Source organism: Bombus terrestris, chromosome 9 (genome assembly GCF_910591885.1).
Source record: "Bombus terrestris chromosome 9, iyBomTerr1.2, whole genome shotgun sequence".
In the NCBI taxonomy this organism is placed as follows: Eukaryota; Metazoa; Arthropoda; class Insecta; order Hymenoptera; family Apidae; genus Bombus; species Bombus terrestris.
The window spans coordinates 17,104,647-17,121,768 of record NC_063277.1 but is presented as its reverse complement, the minus strand read 5'-3'; the positions used below and the strand labels follow the sequence as shown (position 1 = coordinate 17,121,768).

General features: G+C 39.1%; 1 protein-coding gene and 1 long non-coding RNA gene across 9 annotated transcripts in view; one reads left to right on the top strand and one right to left on the bottom strand.

Moving 5' to 3' along the window:
- The window catches only part of LOC100651492 (retinoic acid receptor RXR-alpha-B), a 59,146-nt gene that overhangs the window by 19,957 nt on the left and 22,067 nt on the right, over positions 1-17,122 (bottom strand). For 7 of the 8 annotated variants that reach the window (XM_012312257.2, XM_003397943.3, XM_012312256.2 and 4 more), the window contains exon 2: positions 12,073-12,439. The exons of the other annotated variant lie outside the window; for it this stretch is intronic. In XM_012312257.2, coding sequence (XP_012167647.1) covers positions 12,073-12,157 — 85 coding nt within the window. In that variant the 5' untranslated portion in view covers positions 12,158-12,439. The remainder of the gene's footprint in view (positions 1-12,072; positions 12,440-17,122) is intronic. 8 annotated transcript variants of the gene reach the window in all.
- LOC125385678 lies at positions 14,667-15,382 on the top strand. The gene is made up of 2 exons (XR_007225206.1): positions 14,667-14,964; positions 15,066-15,382. It is a non-coding gene; the product is annotated as an uncharacterized LOC125385678 (long non-coding RNA).

Here is a 17,122-nt window from a genome sequence, read left to right as displayed (position 1 = left end):
TCTCGCGCCAGGTACGACCGAGATCGTAAATTCAGTGTAAATCCACCTCTTTCTTCTGTCAGATATAATATATACATTGGCGGTCGCGTGTGCTGCGCGTACATTGTGTCATGTTTTCAAATTGGCAACTTTGTAGCTTTCACATTCCAAGTTCATCCTCGTTTAAAGATGCCATCATCGGATTTCTGGCATCTGCACTTTAGAATGCTAAAGTATCCTAGGAATTTCAAGGCATCGCGGAGTTTATCCACGTGTTTTCACTCGGGAAACGTTGCTTTTTCCTTGCATCCGAGTGTTACGTTCGACTTTCTATGGATCACGTTTCTCAGTTTTTCAGTTTCTCATTTTTGCGATTTTTGTTTCGACCGATTACTTTGGACAAATGCATTGAACGAAATATACCACGGCTCTTCCTCCTTGTCCTATATCGCAAGCGAAACTGTGAAAACATAGATGGAAAATAGATCAGGAAACGTTGATCTCGTCAAACGAAAACCTATCGATTTACCCGAACGCGAGGCAAGTCGACGCTGCTTTGAAGCGGCGGAGACACGCGAAATGAAACGGAGCGAATAAAATAAAAAAAGACGCTGATTTTCGACGATGCTGCCACGGAAAAGAAGAGAGAGAGAGAGAGGGGGGGAGAGTTTTTAACAGTTTCCTGCACGCAGCTGCGACCGGATGCCGCTCCCACACCAGGATAGCGTTATGACGTTGCACATGCAACCCACGCGAACCTACATGTGCACGAACGTACCGAAAATAGTGGCGCTGCCCGTGACGTTAGTCCTTGAACCCGTGAAAAAACTCACTGGATTAATGGCTCGACCGCCGCTGATTTATTTTGTAGAAGAGTAGCGATGCGCGTGCGAGCTACTTGCGACGACAGTTCGCGAATTTTCTCGTATTTATTGCCTGTAAACTCATATATTTATGGAGACCATTAAACTAGTAACCTAAATCATTAACGATCGCCTTTTCTCCAAATTTATAGAATTTTATACGTAAATCCTGGTTGCGATTTTCATTGACTAAAATATTACTTTCTTCGATAAATGTATTATCGTAAATTATAATTTTCGGCAAATATAATTGGAGATTGTAAATTTCGAGATTTAAAAGATCTTGATACGAATTAATGTCTTAATCGCCAGAGACAGCGTGATATATTTTTTTTTGCAATTCGCTTCTTTATATTATGTTCTGTTCGTGTAAATTTCGAGATTTAAAAGATCTTGATACGAATTAATGTCTTAATCGCCAGAGACAGCGTGATATATTTTTTTTTGCAATTCGCTTCTTTATATTATGTTCTGTTCGCAAAGATTTCCAGGTTACTCTTAGTCTTTTAAGTGAAACTCTATTATTTATTCAGCTTATCTCGTACGCAATAGAGAGGCATAAATTCAAGTACCGCGCGTGATTTTTTTTTTTTGCCGTTATAGACATCCTGTTACGTTATTCTACCGAGAAAGATATATTACCGAATAAATAAAAAAGCATTGTCCTAAATTCAATTTTACGTACAAAATTATACGACATCGTACATGAATCGATAGACTGCGGTAATAAAATATTCGTGGCTTCGCGAAATAGGCTTTTCCTTGACAACAGCCAGAGATCAATCGCGAGCACAGGATGATCAATCGTGGAACGAATTTGTTTTCCTTCGAAACAGTAACGATTTACGACGAACGCGCAGCTCGAAATACTCTTAATACCTGAACAAACGCGCCAGTGGAAATTCCATTGTACAACGTACAAGGCTCGCGTTCAATGGTTCACAAATGCATGAACGCGATAAGCGTGCGATTTTTGCTTTATCTTGTCAAGGTCGCCCGCGATTCTACGCAACACCCGCGCGATTCTCCTATCGTGTCTGGTACAATTGTGCGATAATTATAATTCTGTATATTTCAGGCTGTTATATTCACAATTTTCCCAGTTATCGATGATTCGGCCGAGAGAAGAAAATCTTACGATTCCATTATCCAAATTATGTTACCCGATATATAATTCGAACAATGAAAGCTTACTGTTCGATGCGACGTATCGATACAAGGTCGAAGGAAATTAGTTTCCCAATGCATCGAGAACACGTTACGAGACCGTCTGGCGGACTCTTAAACGCGTGGCGTTCCCGTTTTCTTTTATGGATGTAAAACGTCTCTGCTGGACGTTTTCGATCTCGCACGTGTGTTTCGTCGACGATGAAAGTCAAAGTACGATGCATCTAGAGCGACACTGAATACGGATCGAAGTGTACGCGTGGAAAAAACGCGTACGAGCCGCGTGGCTCATGCATAAGGCCATTTCTTATGTCGGCAGGCGGCGTCGACTCTCGCCGAGAGGAGGACACGAATCTCGGTCACATAGACGAATAATTCATATTCGTTCGTGGCTTTCTTTATAGATCTGACGAGTCGTCAAATTGTGAACTTTGTTAGAAATCAACTTTCGAGATTGAAACGAAATTCTAGGAATTTTAGATGTCCAATTTTTTAGATGTTAAAATTAAAGTAGTTGGTGAGTAGCCAATCCTTTATGTACCGAAGAAACACTTGCAACATTTTTAAATGTTTCTTTACAAGTATTTATTATCGTGTCAAAGTTGTCAGTATTATTCTAACAATATCTACCTCTTTTTATTACGTACTATCGTTATTAGTATTAGCGTCGTGTGTTAATTGATCTCTCTCAGAATATTTGAACATTGGCACACCTCCCACGTTTATCTATTTTAGAAAAAATAATTTTAGCTACATAAAGTATATTTAGAATTGTGAATATTTTATCGATACAAATATCGTGATAAAAATAGAAGAGATATTCCACTTTTTCTCTAAAGTGTGCGTAATTACGTACTTGAAGCGTTATAACATTTGATGACAGTTATCGATTTCGATCTTTCCTAAGCAGGATAATTATTTTATGATAATGAACTCCCAGTACGGATTATATATATCAATCTCGTTACGACTATTTCAGTTATCGTACATATGCAATAGTTTTTTCTTCCACATTGTCTCGGGACCTGCATTCCCACTACGCTATTTAGAACATGGTAAACAGTCACAATTACCATTTAACCGTGTCTTGGTATATGTAATTCGCAATTCATATGCATGCAAAACAATGGTTTATTGTACCATTAAGTTGCTCGAATGTGTCTCTCGTGCAAGTTTCCGGTGGGCATATCCGATTGAAAAATTGTATATAACAATAGAAATACGAGGGAGAGAAGTACGCAGAAGTTGACGAACCTTTTACAAATTATCTTTGACACATAAATCGCACATTATAGTCGATCATTATAATTACCATTTAAATCATACTAATTGTGAATAGTTAATTAACAAATACACGGATAATAATGTAGGAAAAACGGGTTTGGCATGCAAAGGAACAATTCAAGATTTAAAGATTCGCAGATAAAAGTTTAGAAAAGATTCCTGGCGAGCAAAGCAAGTAGTCTCTTGCGTCTGACCAGTCACGACCCGAATCTCCTTAATCCTAACCGAGTTACACTCGCACTTTATCTACTGCACAAAAAAAAAAAAAAGAAAAACTCAATGTCGTAAAAAGGTATTACTCTTAATGCTTTCTAACCCGTCGGAATTACGTCCTGAACTTTCGGTATTTTCACATTGTTCTTCGTGCATTTGGAAATTATTTATTAATAACTTGTGTATGAAACTAAATTGTATTAACTGCAGAGTATATCATTTGAACTTGTTAACAGCTGAGTTTAGTTTCAAAAATCCCTTAGGGGCTGCGCAGGTAAAAGCAAGCAACGACGAGTATACACGTCGAACGCAGTTAACTGGTGAATACTTTTTGAAATCGTCGATGGATTCTGAAATTGAAACAGAGCGAATTGAAAAGCTTAAATCATAATTTTTGTCATAGGACAAAAAATAGGATTTGATTAATTTGCGACATTTTATTCCCGCGCAATCTGATCTTTCGAGCTTAAAAATCCGAAAGGATATGGAACACGAACTGTGGACGGTAGCGGACGCGACGTGCACCTGCAACGAGTCGCGGTTACACGCCCACACGGCTGAAATCCATGCACCTAGGTTGAAATCTCGACCCCGTAACCTTCTCCCGGTGACCCAGGTACCAAGTTGCCCTGCACGTGGCGTTTGCTGCTATATAAAGTATGACTGCATATAGATCGGTCTGTTGTGCACTCGCAGGAGCGTAGCCACGACCCCCACGCACCCTGCTTTATCGATCGCGACAACCTCGACCGTCGATGCTCTTATTTCACGTCATAAATAAAACTGGCTTGATCTCTTTAACCTCCTCAGGGACGAATTTATTAACGCCAAAAAAGCTTCGTTCTCTTCTAATCTTCGTCGTCGATTTCGATAATTTCGTAATATGGAATTCTATAAGAGCCATCAGATTTTTACCTTTTTTTTAGTCGCCATTGTTTCGATATACGGAACCTGCGAAGGGATTAAATACCAACAGGCAAGAATGTACCAATTTCACAATTCACACGCAACATTGACGCCATATAGATATCCGATTTTCATGAAATTGAATCAGATACCTTTGCATAACTTAGCGTCTTTTCCTTCCAATTGTATATACCTTGTCTGTCTAATAAATGTAAAATAAAAAATCTTGGATGACAATAGAAAGATACGTTACAAAGGAAAAAGGAAAGAACGCGTAGGTAAGAGTGGTTTCTCGTTGTCTAATAGCGCACCGTTTCAATGCGACTCGTATCTAAGCAAGAAATCGAGCTACCGCTGCCGCGTGGTATATCAGCGAATAAGAGTATGTCGAGCTTGAATTGGCCTTGTACGCGAATACCATGGCGAAGGTCAGGGGTTCACGATTTCAAGCAGGTGAGCTAGCATATACTTACGCGCTCGTGGAACCGCGTGTATACGCCTCGTTGTCACAGGTGCAACGAGGCGTGTCGTTCTTGCACGCTTCCATTTACTCCCTCCTACTACCGGTGTACACGATAAAGAAATATATTTACAACGTGTTATATATCCGCAGGTAACTAGTGGTAGCTATACCAGGACGAAAAAAGCGTGCGTTACGCAAAAATGTGTCTCCATTAAAGCGGATGCAACGTTATTGACGGAACCGGAAACAAGCGAACGATAAAGCAAATTTTGATTTTTATTTTCTTAAGATTTTTGAAAGATTTCTCCGCAGAGATGCTCGAATAAATATGTGCGTTCTATATATCTAAGTATTTACGTTGATAATTGACATATCAGGAAATTTCAAAGTACATTTGCGCGGACACCTCGATATTAGGATTATCGTACGTACTCGTTTAAAATGACGGACTTTCATCTTCTTTTTCTGATAATTTCTGAGACTTATATTAGTCTATTAACATCTTCCTGATCGACTGTAAATATTTGTGCTAGCATGTGATAAATGAACGTAGTAAAAACACGTTTAATAACAGTACTAGTGGAATATAGCAGTAACAGTAACCCTTCATTATAAAGTGATTATTAAACGGTGAGTTTCGACGCAATCATAATGTAATTTGTTGGACGTGGTGAACGACGAACCCAGATATATCCATGTTATTCAGGCTAATATGTGGCATTTTGCTCGTCTCCTATGAAGATAGAGTCGCGAATTTTTACTTCAATTTTTAGGAAAATATTTATAACAACGAAAATCTTCTGTATCTACAGAAATTTTATAAAAATCTAATCCAAATCGTTTCTCTATCCAAACGTTCTCAGGAAAATATCATTTTACACAAGAATATTAAATAAATTCTAGATTTTTTTTTGGTCAAGTGATCAATATATTTTAATGTGTCTAATCAAGAAGGGTAGGAGCTTCGTTGCGGAAAATTCAAAGTGTAAAAATGAGCACGAAGATATACGAAATGTAAAAATAATAATAATAATTCAATTAATTCTAATCGACAAATCCGACAGAAGCACCAAAACCAACATAAAATTCTTTATATCGATATCAACATCCCTAAAAATATCGTATCACCGACTAATTTTTCCTGGAACGAATTACATCGATTCCAGCGTCGATTCGCGATCAAATCAAACATAAGATCGGAACTTTTGTTTTATCTCAAGGCCCTTGATTTATCGTGAACAGAAACAGAGTCGACAGTTTTGTTCGTCTGTTCACCGACAAACGCTAACGAAGTTAGTCAACGAACGTCAACCAGGTTACATAATGGCGATGTGTATAAGGTAAAAAGGTCGTTAATCACGAGACGGGACGATCCCTGTTGACCTTCCTTCCACCAGTAGAACGATTAAGAAGACGGATTTCGATTGTTTCCAAAGTGAAGATCATTGTACCTACTTTCGAGTCTTCGTGGATTCTCGTTTCTACCGGTAGAAAGAAACTGCTTGTTAAATCGACCTCCGATCGGAGATTCCGATCTTATTGTACTTACACTCGCACGTTCGACTATACGGAATGTTCCATTTAAGACGATACTATAGATGAGAAAGAAGCTATGATGAGAAGAAGAGATACTATAGATGAGATGATAGCGTTACTTGAATCTAGTGAAATCCAATTAACAGTCATTTTCACCAATGAAATTTTAAATCCTCGTATTTAGCGTAAAATCTTTCGAAGTTGTTAAAAATTCCAAAAAATTTCCTCGTAAAAACCATGTTTAAAAATTCCTATACTTATACGTCCAACTGAAAAAGGATTAAAAAATCCGCAAATTTCAAATCGATAGATTCATTGTGAAATTAACTTGAACACCCTGAAGAGTAATCTGTGGATACACGTTCTCAGAATTAGCCAGCCATCGAACGGGCTATACCAAGCATGTCCATGATTCAGATTACTGTCATCTATAATCAATGTTCGTAACAAAATGATGGAGATCGTTGCTGCTCGAGATGGTCAGAAAATTTGCAGTTCCAACGTCGACTGGGTAGAACCGATCGCCTGCAGGACACGTCGAGTCTCTAGAACTCGAAAGGTCTTCGCGACATCGAGGATTTCACGTTCGATAAGAGCAACCGGATGTCTGGCAGATACGTAGATAAATGGCAGGGGGATGAGCGAAGACAAAGTCGAGTTTCCATGGACGAGGTAAAAATAGCTAGATCACGGATGAAAGAGATCGCTTATGAGGAAACGGAATAAATCCGCATGGACAGTTACCTGAGGCAACGCGAGATTCGTATCGTCTCGTTCGATTTCCTGCGTGTCATTCGCGAAACTTCGTGATGCGTAGTCGGACACTTTTATCATATAGTTTCTGTAGGGAGGAAGGAACTTTGGCAGGCTATTTGCATATTACGGACGAAATAAATAGAATACTAGGAGAATTTTGTTTCTAGCGATAGTTTGACGTTTGTATCGAAATGTAACGTTGAAGGTTTAACGAGTTAATTTCAGGTTTTACATTTGTTAACGATGCATCGTGTGACGCAAAAGTTTCTCTGTGCTTTATAAAAAATACTTTATCTTTTATTTGCATTTTATGTTAATAAAATATGAACTTTCTGTAGGGATCTTCGTATGAGAAACGTATAGGAGATTTGTAATTCTGCTTGGTTGCTGACTATTATCCTACATGCACGTTCATTTTTCCAGTTAATGTAGCGGAGGCAACGGTATACATACACCATGGGGAATAACAATGGAGGCGTGCATCCAACGTGCCCGACTCGCGCCGCGTATGGAAATTTTCTGCATGTGTCACGGCATAAAACGTCACCTTCCCCATGGCGCATCCAATAATCAAACGTCATAAACGCGACTACTCGAGCACGTGCTTACATCGTGCCTTTCGTCGTTACGCGTGTTCATCCCTTTGCTGCACGATAGGTTTTATTATCGAGCTTCGTCGAACTTCATTTAAATCCTTGACATAAAGCGATGAAATGAATAACGTAATTTAGATATAAAACAAAAATTACGTATTCCGTCTAAAATAAATTTGCACGTATCGCGTGATATATCGAAGAAGGAAACGTGCCAAGAATATTTTTCCATACAATTTTCTGTAAGAATTCGCGATATCTGTACGAAGAATTAAATCTCTCTGATTAAAAGTTCCCCATCTCTACGTTCTCCCCAATTCGAAGATTCTCGGAAGTTCGCTGCGTGTCGAGTAAAGTAAATCTGATATTTCAGGAAATTATTTCCAATCTTAAGGGTTGCCACCCACCGAAGAAACTTTCAGCAGTGTCACTTTCCAAAATTGTATTTTATTTCTAAAGAATTGTACTTCGTCACAGAACGATGAGAGAATTTAAACGAAAAGGGAATATACGTTCAAAGTATCCGGACGATTTCTGGTATTCGCGATTGCGTCAACAATAAAACAAAGCAGATGGATACCGTGACTTTCACGGTGAAACTCGATGGCGACACAAGAACTACACGTTCCATATAACGCGAATACGTGCTCGAAACGCTTATTAACGCTGCGATCGTCCCGCTACGATTGCGTATGCCGATACGTACAACACGTAATAGATACATCTAATCGGTCACTATCCACGTTACGAGGACTGCCAACGTGACTACAATGAATGATCGCTTCCTGTACAAAGCCTTGCTCTGCTGCATCTCGTTGCCTCACGGGATTTCGATGATTAACCTCGTGTGATCCAGTCTTCTTCGAAGATCAAAAAACGATGATAAAATCTTGTTTGAGTTTATTAGATGTCGGTGGACTCGACGTAGATGTACGACCATGCATCTGGTTCTATTTTTAGCGAAAGAGAAATTTCGCGAATTTTCATGAATCAAACGATCGTCGCTTCGCGGAATATTCCGAATAATATAAAGCAGCTGTAGGTTTAAAATTGAGATTGATAAAATCATCGAGACTATCTGACGTTACTTTCGCTGTCAACATCGACGCCTGTAACACTGAACTCAAATCGGATGAACGAACAGAGGGAATCAACGCGGTACTTTCGCTCTTACATCGATCGAACGCTGTCATCCACAGCTTGGTACGCGAACAATACAAGCTTTACGACTTATCCGTAATCCCTCTTCTCCTATTTTCTCTTTCTCTTTCCTCTTTTTTCCTATCTGTTCACTTTCCTTTCCGTCGAGATATTACCATAACCCGCATCGATGTCTCAGCCGCGAAAGAACCTAATTTTCGACGTATTCTTGTACGACGTACGTGGTCCCCACGGTAAAAGGATTAAACCTACTTCGGTGTCTGATGCAGTCACTCGAATCGTTAATTAAACGCGCGCATCTGGTCAGAATTGCTCGAACTCAAGCGACTACCACCCACGTACCGTTACGAGCCGCACGAACCTAATCAAACACGATAGGTGTAGCGTTGGTGCACACGTGTGCAACCGCGAGGTTGCACTTCACGGCTGGTTCGCATCGGTGCCAAGGTTGCGTTCGTGCTGGTGCGTGGATTAATCGAACCAGCACAAACCGCTCTACCGATCGTCTCGTGCTCTTATCGCGCGTTATTGCACGTGTACGTAGCATAACCTAGGGGTGGACACGTGTGTACAACGGAGATTGGGCCAGGGGTCTAAGCTAAGCAAATAAAGCCGAGGAAATTACGCAGAGGAGGCGAAGTTCAGTTTCTATGAACACTCAACGAGGTGAGATCTGTAAATATTAGGAATGAGAGCGTAGATATAAGTTATTTTTTTAAAAGAACCCTTTGACTTATATATCGAGAGTTTCCGTGGTTTCGTCGATCGAGCATCGAGAGTTACATCTCATCTCGTTAATTTTACGACTATATTTTTAGAAATTGTTGTAATTCCGTGTAAACAAATTTGCTTGATTTTATGATTCCGTAGCTTTGGATACGACGTTCGGTTTTGTTAATTTTCTCACGCAGATAGTCGTAACTTTTTATTTGAATCTCTTTGAAAAAGAAATGTTTCTCGTACTGTCATTCCAATACGTAGACAGCGGATTTTTACGCATTCGCGGAAAATTCGAAAGTATAAAACGCGTACGATACGCGCAGTATGCAAAAATATACATAGAATATTCAAAGTGCAGTAGGCGTTATAATATGTAGTAGGTAAATCAAATTTCTACGTAAGTCTAATCTCTACGCGTGAATTTGCATAAATATCAACGAACTACCGATAAGGCGTACGAATACTTTTACGAATGACTGTATGTGCTTACCAGTGTAGATATTCGTAATTTAACTGTTGTAATCTACGTTATTCTACGTAACAGCCACCGTATCATTTTCCCATCTACAATCTACCAACACATTTCATCTTCGTATAAAAACTTTGAAAGAAAAGGAAGAATCCAACGAAAAAAAAAAAAAAAAGAGGAAGAGAACGACGAAGAGATGGTGTAAAGCTTGAAATGCGTCACTCCGCGTGTTGGCCGGCAATAGGGGCACGCGATAATGCTCGAAAAGCCTCGTAAATTGCGGCAGGGGCGTAGATAACGAGGCGCATTGGCGTGACCTTCTCGCTGCGAGCGTCTGCGAACCGCTTTAAGGCCACTTTTAAAACCGCGACTGATAACGATGTGCTCGCGAGACCGCCGCGAGCGCATGCGTTTTCGCTAGCGAATTCTACACGCCATTCAAGTTTCAATAGCCGACCTTCACCCTATGCTATGCTTAATAGCAAACGAGCGTGCGTTAAACGCTGCAGTCCGCGAGCGGGTATCGAGGAGAATCGGTGTGAGTCACTCGGGCATCGAGATATCGATGCTTCGATGCAGCGATGAAAATTTGCTGATTCTCTAGCTTTTTGCGCGTTCAAGCGAGAAAAGGTACAGCGAGAATGAAATGTTAAAATTTGAATTGATTCGATTTTTATTGATCCAGACATGACAACATCCTTCCCTAAGCGATTCAAAATATCCAAGAAGAATTTTAATTTACTGATTTCCTGCGAAAATTGGCAAGAATATTTCTTCCGCGATCTGTTAAACAATTCATAGAATTATAAATTCGAATTTAAAATAAACAGAAAATGTAATATATTATATTACGGATATAATTATTGCGAAACTATAACGAGGATAATATCGAGGACAGATAAGAGGAAGCCTTGACACAGGTGCTAATTGACCGTCTACCAGCAGTATGCTAATTACCATTCGCACGTTTCAACAGTCGGTTTCGTTTAGGTACCATTAGAGGTTGAAATTCATGGCGCGAGGAGTTTCCAGTGACATCAATTTTAATCGTTAAGAGTGATCGCCAAGGCTATAATTCGCGGTGCATTTGCCAAACGATGTGTATCGTTTCGAGTGAAATTACAGCTCTTAAATGGAACAGGTAAATTAATCACCTATGTTCGTCTAACTAAAAAAGAATATCTAATAGACTTCGTACGATAACAGAGCGAATCAATGACGAAACCAAGGATAATATAAACGGCTAAAACAGCATATAAAAATATATCAAAGAAAGAAAGAAAAGAAAAAAGAAAATCCTTACACGTATGGATCGTAGATTAATTAAAAAAGACCAAAGTATCTAGGCCAGCGTACAAAGTATAAAATGAAACACAGTACGGTACAAAGAGTACTTTATGAGAAACAAATACGTCCTGCATACGCGAGCAATTAATGGCGCATATGCAATCTTTCAAGAAGGTTTAACGCGACTCGGTATTTTATTAGCCTGGTCATATAATTCTTGCGAAACATGCGTAAACTAATGACTCGGGAATGCAATAAATGGTATTACGTGTCTGACGGCACAAAGAATAGGACCTTTCTTTCCCGCTTTCGCAAATAACTGGAAATGTTATATCGCATTCCACGTGCATGTACAGGATGATCCATACATATGGGATTATGTTGTAAAATATAATTATATGCAACTGTATCGTAGGAGTAGTATGTTTCGTGTTGCTTAAATTTTGCTTAAATAATTGAAATATTCTACGAGAAGAAATTATTCTATTACCGTCGATAGTTCCCGATTAAAAAAGTTACAAACAACTACTACGAAAAAAGAGCTACTTGTCGAGAACTCTGTTATTCGTTTTCAAAGAAGATTATTATTCTTGATAAATGGAACATCCTGTATAAAACAATTTAAACGATTAATTGTAATAGTTATACATATATGTGGTATCAGAATATACATACAAGTGTTCCCACGGGACCAATGCCGGGCCTGGGTCCCCTGGATGATGGCGGTCACCGACATCATCGGTTTCTCCTTCTTCATCATCTTGGCCGTCTTGATCTTCCTGTTTTCACTCGTCACTTTTATCTTCTTTCTTTTTTCGTCGATACTTCACTGAACCCGAGGGATCCTACTCTCAAGCGAAACTCGCGCGATACCCTGGTCGCTTCATCTCGAAAAACGAAAAAACGACTAGCCGCCACCACCCCCTCCTCCGTCTTCCCCTAGATCGAGCTAACTTCCCCGCCTCTTTTGGTATCGATTTGGTTTCGTTCAATGCGCTTCTCTTTGGCTGTTTTGCGCTCAACCGGTCAACTCTCGATCGTTCTACGATTAGGAACAAGAATGGATTTATTGAACGAACGGACTGGTTTTTAACGTCGCGATTCGATTCACAATTTGGTTCACGATACAAAGATTTATCGTACTTGTTAATTATTGCTTCGATATCTTCTTTTTTTATCATTTTTTCTTTTTTTCTTAATCAAGAAGCATTCGGTAAATTTAAATTTTGAAAAGGAAAATTGTTCGATATCTTCAACAAAGGTATCATTCCGGAGAAAAAATTTTATTGTCGATTTTTGCGTTCTTTTTAATTACCGGGCATAAAAAAGGAAATATCTTTACGTTTTTAAAAAGTACGAACTACGTAGAGCGCACGTGTAAAATAGAATAGCGAAATTCGATTGGAAGTTTGAAGTACGGTATGGGTGTTACACGCTGAACTTTAAATAGCTTTTCGAAATTGGATATCATGATATGTCAAGAAGTAATTGACCAATTTGCGCGGAAGTTTCTACATACATATATTGTATGAAATATAGAATTTCTGAATTACTGCTGTTGAAGTCTACTCGATGCCAATATTTTATATCGTGGTTTCTTTATGAAAAAGTATACGAAGGAATTTTACAAAAAGTCCTGGAATTTTTTGAAAAAAAATCTAATTGTCATAAACTTGAGACAAGAATTCCTCCATATATTCGTCAAACTTAAGACAGTTTTCAACGTTAGTAAAACGCAAGCGGCGCGAAAACTACCGTAAGAGCACAGTAGGATTAATGACAAGGGGCGCGAAGCAAATTTCAACATTTTAACTCAAATTTTCATCCAAACCAATAATCGATTAAGTTATCGTAAATTCACAAGAAGCACCTAGGCTTCGGTCACTTGTTTAACCGGGACAGCTTAAAAATGATTCAATAAGCCGCGATAAAACAAGAACGGAGATTGTATCTGCGTTCGCTACGGCTTTATAATTAATAAAATTAGTCACGATAATTTTGATCGTGATATCAAATTGCGAAACGATCCTTTCCGATTCTCTCGTTGTGTTCTTTTCTTTCTGATCGAGCTTATTATTCAAAAATGTAGAAAAAAAGAAACCTAAGATAAACGTATCGCGGTGTGGTAAATAGAGCGGGACGTTAATCCAAGCTAGATAGAGTTTCTGCTGGAACCGAGCTCCACGATACGAGTTTCGCTGGCGTAACGTGAGCGGAAGTTCGACTTGGCAAAAATGACAGCCATCCCCTTGAGAAACGGTCTTTAGTACGTAATAAAAGAAGAGCACTCGCCGAAGAATAAAAACATTACGATTATAGTATATATAGAAAATATTTTTCAAAGTCACGAACTTGAGAGTAAAGAAACTTCGGACACAGTGATAACTTCCGGTTGTGAGTCAATTGTTCAATTAGGTATTGCTATATTACGTGCGAGATACGGAGGGTTTCGAAGAAATACGTTTCGTTACATCGATACAGCATAGATAATTTTTTTTTTTATGTTAAAAAGTAATGTTTCATAAAGTAAGTTGTAAAGTATATCGTTAACGATATGCAAACGTTATTAGAATAATTGACGTTATTAAAATAGTTGACTCGGAATAATTGAACTTGCTAAGATAATTCGATTCAGGGTATAGCGAATAGAAATTGAAAGGCGAAGAAACTCGGAGATCATCGATTCTTCGGAAACACGCTCAAAGTCGTAGAGGATTAAAATACGTACGTAAACCGAGAATAAACCAGCGAGATTCGGGGAGGACGAGAGAGCGAAAGCGAACGAAAATGAAAAGTTGGAATGCGTCATCGGCGAGATCAAAAGAATCCCGCGACCGACTGTCACGGACGGCGATATTTCACGCTTTTTACGCGTTCGAGAACCGACGAAGAAAAGCGCGAGTCCCTGGTCGTCCTCGACAAAAATTCGCACAAGATATCTGTACCATTTCTCGGACCAACTGTTTATCATTTAACGCTAACTACAATTGTAATTAGAAAAACAACTGAATTTTCGCGTTCGATCAATATTTATGAATTCCAACGTACGTATTTTTGCGATAAATCGTACCGAATTTATTCGCAGAGTATCTCAAACGTTTATTGCTGTAGATCCTTCGATTTTCTCATTCGAATCGAAGAAACTCACGTCGATAGAAATAATTCGAATCGGGAAAAATTCGTTCGATCCGGAACCGAGTAAAATCTCGTTCGGATGAATAGAGTGCCGATGTAAATGGAATTCCTGCAGTCGGTGTTACAAACGATGACCTTGACCACAGCATGTAGGCAGCAAAATGCGATTGCCTTGGCTGTGCAACGGCGACAATCGCCGCCGGTGGAGAAACAATGCTTACGTAACGCAGCCAATTATGCAAAATGCAACGTATGTCCACGTGCAGCACAGCGGTGCATCTTCTATTCTCTTAGCGTCGCGTGTATCCGCCTGGCGACTCCGCTTCCTAACGTCGCTGAACGATAATGCTCATCCAAACATGCCGCGAGACTACGATCATTGTTACGTAAAACCTGCCCAACAGGAAAACGGAATCGCCTTCGTTAACTAAGGTAAACACGAATTTCGTCTTCTGGTTCCTCGATTTTCTAATTTTTCTTTCTCGATCGATCAATTTTTTTTCGCGACGATCAATCTCGACGATGAATGAAAGGGAGGACGTATTTCTGATGGCGGCTCCCGGAGTCGAGGTTGAAGTTCAAGGTTACAGACGAAGAGGCTACGTCAAACCCTGTCTACTAAGAAAGACGAATCGATATGTACCCGGTGCTCCGCAAGTAGAATCAGACGGCAGAATCTGACATGAATGCAGGTGGTTGAAATTACTTGAGTTTTTACGACGAAGATTTCGACGCAAGATTCAACCTTTTGCGATGTACTTTTATTGGCGATCGATTTTTCATCGCGATCTTGGCGCACAATTTTCTACTCATTGATTCTCTGTAACGATTCTTGATAAAAACTGATAAAGTGGTAAAAAAAAAAAAAAAAAAAAAAAAAATTGAAAAAGGGATGGGAAACAACGATGCAGAACGTGTTTTCGACGTTTCGAACTAGCTTTCACGGATTTTTGAAGCGGTATTGGCAGCTCGAGTACAATGTCATCGATCTGTCTTCTGAAATAAAGACGAGTAGCACAGAAACAAAGGAGACCCGAACATACATGATTTATTTATTCCAGAACGACCGAACTCGATATGTTATTGTCATTTGCAGCGTGAAAGTTAATCGATAACACACGCTTCACCCGTTATCCATTTCTCACATGTTGGACGCGTAAGCTATTCTTCGGATGGCCTCGAGCCACTAGACACGACGTAGACTGAATTTGGCGAATCATTTAGCAACCTGTGAAATAGCGTCACCTACATACTTATCAAACGTTTCTCTCGCCATTTGCCACGCTCTAAGTATCTCTAGACGTCGAATAAAATTATCTTTGCATTCATTTTATCGACGATTTCAATCGTCTGATCGATTAATTTTTACGGAAGGATTAAAAGAAAATAAATCCATGTAAATAAGCTATTAAAATTAACAAAGTGAAAAATTCCAATTGTAAAGAAACTCGAACGAAGAAAAGAAAAATATATAAAATGTTCAACTTTGTCAGGGTAACAAAGTAGAAGATAGGAAAATCGATACGTGTATCATCGAGCAACCTCGTGTAACTATGCAGAGAACCAAACAGAAGGGTGCACGCAAACTTGTTTACAAACCGAAGAAACAGGAACTTGGTGTGTGCAACGTATTTGAACGACAACAAAAAGTTGACCGCTGCAATGTTGCAGTCGCAGCAAAGATCAGCCGGGACCTTAATACTGCGTAGAAGATTCAAGAGAGGGAGAAGAGTACGCTCAAACTACGTACTTTCGTAGTTAGGGGACGATGATTCACGAATACACCAGCCAATGCACCCGTGGAAAAATACGCAAACATAATAAATTCGTTGAAGCTTCGTTTCATAATCAGCCTCATATCTGCACCGATACGCACGTGTATGAAAATAATTCGTTGATAAGACATGGATTTCGTAATTTTATCCAAAATAATCTTGTATCGCGAATTTTCACAATTTTTTCAACCGGAGTGGCGACAGTTTAAAAATCGTTGGAATAAATAAAACGGATGAACGACGATAAAATTATTTTCTATCGCGAAACATTGTATTATAACGTGGCGATTAAACTTACTAATATTAGAAATAAATCGAATAGACGAATGACGTTGAAATAATCCTCTACCGCTAGAACTTTTGCAGTTAAAGACGCAGATGTTAAAAAATAATTTAGAGATTTATGGAAAGCAATTGTTAAATTGCACGAAGATATTAATTCTCAAATTTGCGTGGCGTACGCTTTTTTGAAAAATATGTTTGTAACATCGTTTTGTTCACGATGGAACGTTTCAAGTGAGAAGAATTCATTATGCCTTGCGCAAATCCATCCGCGTCGCCGAATACATACGGCGGTATTTTTCACGGAAGAAGAAAGTAGCCGAAAGTATGAGACAACTAGTTCGACCAACGACGACAGTATGCGTGTGTATATCGCAGGAGAAACAAACGGAATAACGCGAGTCTCTCGGAAGCCAAACTGATCCATCTCCATTCTTAAATCTAAGGTAATTATTCGTTATTAACCAAATGCGAATGTTCGTACAATTTCATATTTTATTGATATAACTGAAATCCAAATAGCAACTGCTTGG